Here is a 10,140-nt window from a genome sequence, read left to right on the forward strand (position 1 = left end):
GCTGCACTGCGGCGCCTCTGAGAGGGCGTAGTTTTTCAAAGAGAACCTCAAAAAGGCGCCTTTACTTATTCAAAAAGGTTAAGGGTGACGACCTTGACGTTACAGGAGTTAAAATGCAATATTTCATATGACATCTTATATTTGTTGACGACATCTACCTTTGTAACTTTGTTACTGTAAGTCTGCACGTGCTACATTGACGTAAACAGCCCCGTAAAAGCTTGTAGAAATTCGGTGATGTGTAATGCGTAGGATTTCAGTTCGAGGACTAGGCCTCTTTTGCAACATAGCCAAACTCTTAATATTATATTTTCACTTTTATTTGTTCACATACTGAGTTCATATCTTCCTAGACAGAAAAACGAAACATCTGCACCCTTTGTGTTTCAGGGCAAAGCCGCAGTTGAAGTGGATAGAGGGTCCAATAGCCCCAATTTAATTTACTGCCCAGAGTTTATTGTACTGTCTAGACTGTTCAAGGTTTAGTAAATAGCCTTAGTGTAAAACAACATACAAGGAAAGGAATTAGTCAAAGACTTATAAAGTTACCATTGGAAATAGTTCTCTCTCTACCTCACATTTATTCTTCCTCTAATAATCAAAATCAGCCTTCGTCTGAAAAATAAGTAGGCCTATAAGTTCGAAATGCAACTCTGTTAAAAAAAAATTAAATAATGTTATTTAATAACAACAAATAACTTTCTAGATTTTGTTGCTGACTTAGACGCGTAGGCCTACTATCACACACAAGAGGCGTCACAGCAATAGATAGAAATCTGCTGTATTTTTTTCTTTATTTAATACATAGATACATTACATGCTTCAAACGAATAAATGCATACACAGTTCTACCTCAGTGTAATTACGTACATGTTTGATGTAACCAAAGACAATGACAATGCAGTGTGTTACTTGAATGTACTTCGAGGAACAATGAAAAACACAATAAATAAATACAAATTCAAAGCTACTGCATTTCAATGGCATTAACACATAGTATAAAGAGATTGTCGAGCACCTATGTTCCTGATAACTGATAATTTCCCTCTTCGCGAATACACTGTTGTAGATCATTTGTGCAGAATTTTAATCGCAGGTCACATTCATTTTTGATAGCAAGTATTTTGTATAGTTGTAAAATACAGAGTCGACGTGAAAATAGCACATGTGTCCGGCGAATGGATGATGTCCCACAATTATGACATAATAGAGTAGCCATCGTTTCATCGTCTCGGCCAATAGCATGCCTTTCAGAACAATGGATTTCCAGTGAAATACTGGAGACGATCTCGGTTCACCTTTTTCTCTTTCATCCTTCGGTTCTGGAACCAAATCTTCACTTGTCGGTCTGTAAGACTGAGCATTCTTGACAACTGCAGACGTTTCTCTTTGTTTATGTACACATTGAAAAAGAATTCTCGTTCAAGTTCTCGGATCTGGTATTTCGAATATGGGCATCTCTTTTTTCTGGACTTTGTTGTACCTATAAAAAGAAAAGTAACTTGATTACATTACAATAAATTTAAAGGCTAACTTTAAAGCCTTTTAAAAACTTTTGCAATACAACTGCAGATGCTTCACGAGTTGACATTAAAAGTTCGAGTACATCCGATACTTCAGATACTAATGCCAAATCTGTAACGAGACTATTGTGTAATCCACACTGCAGTTACAAAGACAAAACAATCGGAAAAACTAAAGTATGTACACATAGACTATAAAACAATACAAGATCTGCCACATGAAAGCATGCAACCGGCCCACACGCTCACGCACACACACTTAATGTAGAAACGCGGAGTAATCCGTATGTGTGTTTTCAGTTCCATTAAAGTGTTTCTCTTCTATGTTAAAAATATTTTGTGATAATGAAACGAATTACTACTGAAGCAAGCAACAGGCATGAGATTTTTAAAACACGTGCTTTCTCGATTACATTTCATATAGCCTATTTAGATGTATAATGATCCGACGAAAGCGCCTTCCACATCGTAAAGATTTTTACAACAGCAAAGAGAATCTTACTAGCTATATAAAAAAACTTCTGCATGCTTATAAAGCGGCACATAAAAGCTAACCGATAAAGTAATGTGAATTGAACCGCCGTTAAAAGCGTGGACCTACTTGAGTCGTTGTTCTTTTCTTCATCGCAGGTTGATATTGAGGAATCCTCCTCCACGGTTACTGTAGGGTCTTGTTTGGTCTGTTCCGCGCTATCTGTAGACACATTACATGCAGCATCTCCGGGGACACTCGTATCTGGCTTTTGTTTGGACTGCTCAGGGTTGGGCTTCTCAGAGTTAACAGTCTCAAAAAACTGATCAAATTCTTGAGGAAGTACCCCATTTCGGCCGACGTTGGTGAAGAAATGGCACGAGGAGTTAGTACCCCCGTGATGGCTATACATGGAATCGTTTTTAAAAATCATTTCCGCTCTGTTTGATGACTGCAGGAGATCTCGGTGCATTATCTCCTCCGTTGAATAGTATGAAGCGTAATTGCCCCTGTAATGCCATTTGCTCGGATGATCCAGTCCATAGTCTCTGAAAGTCACTTCACGAACAGGTTGGACTTGCGCTAGGTTGGAAGAATAGGGAAAATTTACTTGACACGACGTAGTTTGTGGTAAAAACGAAGAGACCGACGAGAAATCAGGAGCAGAAACATAGTAAGGTAAATACATATTCGATGCACAGTTGCTGCGATCCTCGTAGTCCGTCATTGCTCGCTTTAGCCTTAGAGAGGAAAAATCGCCTGCTTGACTGTTAAACTTTGCCAATCTATTGCACCATATGCGTGTGGACAGGACTCGCCAAGAAGAAAAAATCGGAAACGTACGCTGACGTGCAATTCATCTTGATCGATTCTTGAGGTAATTGTGTCATGTGATCCGGTAAAAAAATTACCATATATCAATATCAATCATTAAGTGAGCGACTGGTAGGTAACCGCATGAGGAAGGTTATTGGTTGCCTGCATTTTTGAAACTCCCAAGTTGTATTTCAAGGCATTAGTAAACAATCACAGAAATACCACATCAAATATTTTGTTTAAAATCATAGTTAATGAAATGAAGCACCTTCATCACAACATTAAGCAACTTATTTCCAATGCACCACATTGAGTTGTACTATTCAGTTGCTTTATTTTAAGATTTTCCTAGGTTTCCCAACCACCTTTCCTGCCCAGAAAACTTTGACGACTGAAGCAAAACTGCAATGTTTTTCAGTATCTCCCTATACTTTCCGTAAAGTCGGAAATTGAGATTTGCAAAGGAGATTTGATCAAAATGCACGGTACATTAATAAACAGAATTTTAACGTATGTTTCTGAACCTGCAATAGGCTATTTTACAAAAAATCTTGGAAAGCCCATATTTTGTTATAACTTAGGCTATACATTTCAGACATAGGAAAGAATGAAAAAGAGAAGGCAAAAAAGAAAATACATGGGGGAAAAATCTGGGAGCTGACACAGAAACACACAGAAATGTAATGCAGTTCACCAAATGTCAGCGAAAGCAGATTTTGTTTATTCTTCGCAGTCTACAGAAAGTAAACATTTAGTCACTGTTTCCAAAAACGGCAATATAGTAAAGGATAATAACATTTTCATACCGTCCTTTTTTTTAGCCTGAAGTAAAATCTGCAATTTAGTCCGATAATGTATTCCAATAGTCAAACGATTTGTAACGATTTGAACAAAATTCCTCGACACAGTTACGGAAAGGAAGAACAGGAAGATAGACGGATTCACACTGCCAAGTACAAAACAACTGTTCTGGCTTTGAACGTCTGTCGTCTGAGACAATGAGCACCCGGCAATCACCAACAACCGTCAGCCAAATCATTTTATTGCACAGGCAAAAGGATGTGCTATGGTGTAGTGTCCTGGGTGGAGGTAAATAGTGACTTTTACATACCGAGAGACGATGGAAAAACTACAAATTGACCGCTTATTTATTTATAAAATAAATAAATGTACATGTCTCATATCTATATGAGCCACAAAGTTGGTGTTAAGCTTATACAACAAATAAACAGCCAAAGTTGTTATATTGTTTTTGTACAGCCTGTTGTATTTTAAATCTGTTTTTGTTTTTTTAATTTATTATTATAGTTTTTAATCTGCTAACCTGCCTATAGTGACCTATAAAGATCATAATGTTTTTATTGGTAAATACAGTTTCTTGATTCACAATGAGAAACTAGCCATTCCAGAAGATATCTTAACACATTTCAAATTTCATTTTCGCGAGAAAGCTGAATCGCAAAAGTGGTTGGCTTTCTTAACGAAACGCTTATCTTGTACGATCCATACTAAAGAGTTTGTCTTTTGTTGCACCTTTGTTCTGGGTAGAACTCAAAGTGTTATATCTCAAGAAAAGATGAGTCTGTTTATCAGTCGATGTCCAAAGATTTTTTAAAACATTTTTCTCAATAATATAAACCTGTAAACTGTATTGAGCGTTAGCGCATCAAATAAGTTATCATGCGGTTTGGCCTTGTAATGTGAGAGTTGTGCAAACTCTTGTACAAACACACACACACACACACACACACACATATATATATATATATATATATATATATATCTACTGTAGGACATCTGCGGAAGCCCAGATAGATGGACTCCACTGCCTCGCAAGTTTTGGAGGTACAGGGAGTCGGGAGAGTGAAAATTCAAAAGGGGAGCAACATACCCAGAACTAAGAAGATTGTGCTCACACATTTCTGACGAGCTTGCCTGATCGCTTCTTAAAACCGTTTTAGTTACCCCTAAAGAAGCAGGCAAGGTAATTGTTGATTTGTTAATGCACCATCACGTGATATGCAAAGTAAAATGTTTAGCCACGCCCATGTGACAGTAGTGCTGCAAAGTCAGAAATAGGCATTGCATTAAACGCATATAAAATAACAAACAGTTTTTGCAGTTATCCCAATCAATATCTTGCCTATTCATTTCAAACTATGAATTTTGCTGTATAGTGTAAAAGAGGGTCTATGTATCGCATGCTTCGCTATTTTTGTGAAATATCGGTTGAAAAAGCAAATACGTAAAATAAAAAGAATAGAAAAGAAAATCCTAAAACTGTCAGTTCTTTAGAATATCTTGCTTAATACAGTGCATAAAATAATAGCGTTGATTAATAATCAAGGCTACAGCGAGTGAGAGTCCTGGTGCGCCTTTGACTCACGGAGGCAAACATGCATTGTAGCATGACTTTATGTCAAGTGATCGAAACTATTCAATATAGGGACTTTAAATACATTATAAACCCAGTGTGACGTTCTGTTACAATATAACTTCCTGTAAAACATTTTTTTTCTAAGCACACACACACACAGACACACACACGCACACACACACACACACACACAAACACAAAAACAGACATAATGAAAAATGTATGCATGGGGATAGGGAATATTCCTAAATTTGTAATGGGGGAAAAAACATTCAATACAATAATGCATTACTGCTATGGCTACATAGTCTTTTAAAGGATCTGCGTTCGTGTTTTATTACATAAACAGTGATTTAAAAAATCAAGATTTAAAAAATCTTTAAGCTCACAAACGCATGGTAACATATTTTTTGTTGAAAAAGGTTTTGATCTTCTGTGAGCAATATTTAAACTTTTGATAGAGATCCAATGCCAAAAATTCCATATTTTTAACATTTTGTTATTGAGCGGCCAATATCTTCATTCGATTCAATTTATTTTCAAGGAAAACATTTAAGTCGGTTGTCTTGAGATGCCGAGCTATCGTTGCAAGAAATTAAAAACTTCTTTAGATATCGGATTATTGTTTGAGTCTGTCTCTCAAATTTTATAGTGCAGGATATGCAAGTTATAGTTTATCTTACCTCCGTAGATTTGTCCCGATGATCCAAAACACGGGTTAAAGAATGTGCACATATAAGCACGTGCAGGCAAAATGACTATTGTAAACAGGCAATTTCCGGAAAGAATGGAGACAGCATACCTCCCACATTTACGGGTCCAGTAAATTAATGAAAACCTTTAAAATGGGATTGCTTTAGACATTCACATTCTGTTGCGTACTGACAACACAGAACCCAATAATCACGTTCAACCTTAAAATAATAATTATTATATTATAAGAATAATAATGTGTACATGAAATTGATATGGTAGCCTACATCAGTATAGTTCAAGGTCAAAGTCCAGACGCGGATTTACCAAATACAAGTCCAAGTGCATTTAAAAGCAGCAGTAAAACTGTTTGTCATAGTCTAAATTTCATTTCATTGTCCCAAATAACCAAGCAGATAATTTGATGAAAATGCGTCGCTTTTAACAGCAGAAAACAGCATGACAGAGAACTATAACATTTTTCTTTAAAGTACTGCCGTTGTTAAACCCTTCGTATGAATTCGCCACCATCGGCAAAACGTAAAACAGTTAGGCTACCATGAGAGCAGCCTTTAGGGACGTATTTTCTGATCAACAAAAGTGTGAATAACTTTTTAACTCTATAGGCTATTACACGTTTTTTTCTTTAATTTATGACTGCATATTACATATTTATTCATAACTTACAACGCCATCTTCTCTATTAAATGATCATAGCTGTTGAATTCTTAGAATGGTTTACTTTTTTAATGCAAAAGTGAATTTGATCTTAATGCAAGGCACATGCTAACCGGTAGGTGGCGATGCAGCTTCATGAATTGGTGGCAAGTTTTTTTCATGAGACCTCTTAAAGTCAAGGTCTAGTATGACAATACGTCTCAAGGTCAGTGAGAAGACCCAGTTTCAAAAGGTTTTAAATAATAAAATCCTGTTTTAAAGGCAACAAAAAAGCTTGTGTTGTGTAGATTTTTCTACTAACGGTATAAGGGACACGAAGCTTTTTTTTTTTTTTGCTTTTCAAAGTTTTTCAATTAACCATTAAATAATCAGTCAATCAAACAATAAAACAACAATTTGTGGGCTGCTTTATCAAAATAATAACTCTGTGTATGGATATCGCACTTAAATGATATTGTAACTAGTATTTTACTCTTCACATTTATCACACGTTCACGCAGTGATCACGCGTTAACATTTATGTAGGCTTACTGATTTTTTCACATTTGAATAAAAGCCGTCGCTTTTACCCAAAGCGACTTCGAGGACATTCGAGGCATAGCTTATATTTTACCGGTATCCTATGAGTTCCCATTTATTAATGTATAAACTACATTTACAGACCGTTGCATGCCTCAGCAGTTGTGGAATCCGTACTATTATGAATATCAGCCCTCTATTGAAATGCATTAGTTATGTTTCTCAAAGTAGGCCTACATAAAATTAAAGGTCTACTACTATTAAACATTAAATTCAAGCCACTTGAATGTAGTGTACAGTAGCTTTGCAATGCCAATAAATAATACATTATAACTCTTAAAATTACATTAATAACTCTCTGATTAATTAAAAGTAATCCCAAAAGCAGGATTACTGAAAGACTGCAACTTTCGCGCTATTGGCGCTTTACTTGGTGCTTCAGGGAAACCAGCCACGGTCTAACAAATTATTATTATTTATTTATGTATTTTTATTTTTGGTAACACTTTATTTCGATAGTCCGCTTTAGACATTCTATTAACAGTAAGTAACTTTGCAACTACATGTCAACTAGCAGTTAGTAGAGTATTAGTAGACTATCTGCTTAATATCTTCTAACACTTTCTTTGTCAACTATTTATTTACTTTTCCAACAAAGGCAGGGTTTCTGCGGGGCATTGAAGATCATTAAAATTCATTAAATTACCTTTAATAACAGCCATTCAGGACTTCCGTTCAAAAACTCGGGACGTCTTTAATTTCAAACAATTTTTTGTTTAATTAATTAATTTAAATTAATGTATCTAATAGACACATGTATAGCAGAACCTCAAGTAAACTACATGTTATTTTGTTTAGTCATATACAGATAGACGTTCGATCGGTCGGTCGGTCGAACGTTTGATTTCAGCATGGAATACGCTTCATATATTTCTCTGATCACGCTCCACTTCATCTGCCAGTGAATTCAACGATCTTGTCAGATCTCCAGCCGCCACGTTTCAAACGATCCAAACGTAACACGCTTTTTTTGCTCGGATCTCTTAAATAAACATTACACGAGAAACTATTGCTTTTCAGTTTATTTACGTCATACCCGATTTTCCATAAAATCCATAAAACTCTGGTACTATACAATAGCCATGGTACTGCACGCACATAAAACGAAAAATAAAACATAACATTTTAAATGAAAAGAAAGATCAGTGGCCTGGAATATGGCGTAGAAATGACTAGTGCTACAGAACGATAATTGCTTAACAATTCTTTAAAAATCTACTGAAACACTGAACATCTCAACATTCTTTCAGCAAACCTGGATGCCAATATGAAAACATTATCTGAATAAACTACGACTGAGTATGGATGTACGACTGAGCACGACTGAAAGCCCTTAAAAAAAGAAGAAGAAAAACAAAGAGCTAAACTCTTCACTATAAAGCAGCATTTGCATGAATGAATCTTTAATAGGATTAAAAATCTTTGCAGACTTCAGGTCTCTTCTTATCCTGGACACGGGTTGAAACCAGATAGTTACTTGTCTCTCAGACAGGTTTGTAGAAAAAGCGATCCGCCGTCTCTTCTCATTTGTAGTGAACTTAGTGTTGGCGTATTCCCGCTCGAGCTCTTTCAGTTGCAATTTTGTGTAAGCAACCCGTTTCTTTCTCCCGCGCTGACAGAATGAACCCGCTGTTCCCTCTGAGGAAATAAAAATAATTTTAATTATATGGCTGTCTTTTGTTACAAGATCTTTTCATAGTTCCAAGATTAAGAATGATGTAACATTTATTGCAATTTACCTTAACGCATACTTTTTTTTTGTAAAGAAACATCTTCAAATAATCTAACGGCTAATGGTAAAATTTGTAAAAACTAAATTAATTGCGACATGTAAATTTCTATCCAAAGAAACTCCAATTCAGGTTCAAAAGAACTAAATAACTTTATAAGGAACGTTTTTAATTTCTGTCATTATTAATTTCAGATTAGTGAACTAAGCCTGTGCTTCTGATTTTAAGAATTCATTTCATTATTTTGATACTGACATGATTGTGGCATTTAATAAGACGGTGCCAAAAACTAATCAAGAGAGGCGAGGAGTGATTCACAGAGCAGATCTCACAAGTCTTACCTGTTAATGATGGTTTCCAGATATGCGGGCTCTGCGTCTGGTCTTTGGGGCAATAAAGTTGACCACTGCATTTGTTTGACCAGTTCCACGGCTGGTGGCCTTCCATTGTCAAACAAGTCTCATGTCCGGTCACTGCTCTATGAACTACAGGTAAATCAATATAGACAGGGGGGATTCTTGGGTAGGAACCGGTGTAACTTTGGTAAAACGCGAACTCCTTAAGCCAGGCGTCACCATAGGCTAGTCCACGGGTTTACTGCCAGACTGCCCATTCGCATTTTTTTTTACAACACTAGACAGAAACACAACCTTCTATGGAACTTTGCAACCATAACAATTGTTTCCGAAATTACATCCAAAAGTGACCGAGGAGCTAGTGCCAATGTTGGCTGAAAAAGAAACGTAAGCTTAGGAGTGAGAGACTCAGAGCTTGTCGAAGTTGGTCGTTCCGCAGCAGAGAACATCGGAGTTTCTGACGCAGACCGACTTGAGTGAGCCCCGAAGATAGACGGGTAAACGTGTCTGAACTCCTCATCCAATCCCCTTGCTTCCATATTTACTTGCACACAGTGTAGGCCTATATGATTTGTAATTTAACTCATTGTATTTTATGAGTTCAAAACCACGAAAATTTTACACAGAGAACAATCTCCGTTGATAGTTAAGCTTTTATGTTTTTTTTTCCCCGGACTATTTACATAGGTCAGATAACCTGGTACCCGATTGGATAGTTGTAACCATGTGGCATGCAAATGGTTAAACTGAATTTGGACAACACCACGGAGTAGATTTCACTTGTTTTGTGTGAGCCTAGTTTAAGTATTTTAATCCAGGACATAAACACGATTAAATTTATTTTTGTTCTATATTTTGTTATACATTTATTTGATATACTAATATATATATATATTAGTATATCAAATAAATTTGA

General features: G+C 36.2%; 1 protein-coding gene and 1 pseudogene across 1 annotated transcript; both read right to left on the reverse strand.

Moving 5' to 3' along the window:
- Positions 1-1,020: 1,020 nt before the first annotated feature.
- Positions 1,021-2,765, reverse strand: LOC107671289 (homeobox protein Hox-D11a). The gene is made up of 2 exons (XM_016464181.1): positions 2,125-2,765; positions 1,021-1,483 (listed from the first exon to the last, which is right to left on the reverse strand). The coding sequence occupies exons 1-2, from the start codon at positions 2,720-2,722 to the stop codon at positions 1,251-1,253; spliced, it is 831 nt and encodes a 276-aa protein (XP_016319667.1). The 5' UTR covers positions 2,723-2,765; the 3' UTR covers positions 1,021-1,250.
- Positions 2,766-8,550: 5,785 nt separating this feature from the next.
- On the reverse strand, positions 8,551-9,763 carry LOC107671272 (homeobox protein Hox-D13a-like; annotated as a pseudogene).
- Positions 9,764-10,140: the final 377 nt, after the last annotated feature.

This window comes from Sinocyclocheilus anshuiensis, unplaced genomic scaffold (genome assembly GCF_001515605.1).
Source record: "Sinocyclocheilus anshuiensis isolate Anshui unplaced genomic scaffold, SAMN03320099.WGS_v1.1 scaffold284, whole genome shotgun sequence".
Classification (NCBI taxonomy): Eukaryota; Metazoa; Chordata; class Actinopteri; order Cypriniformes; family Cyprinidae; genus Sinocyclocheilus; species Sinocyclocheilus anshuiensis.

Coding starts and splice junctions, on each gene's coding strand:
- LOC107671289 (XM_016464181.1), bottom strand. CDS start 2,722: ATGACGGACTACGAGGATCGCAGCAACTGTGCATCGAATATGTATTTA. Junction 1,484..2,124: donor AGAAAAGAACAACGACTCAA/GTAGGTCCACGC, acceptor TTCTTTTTATAG/GTACAACAAAGTCCAGAAAA.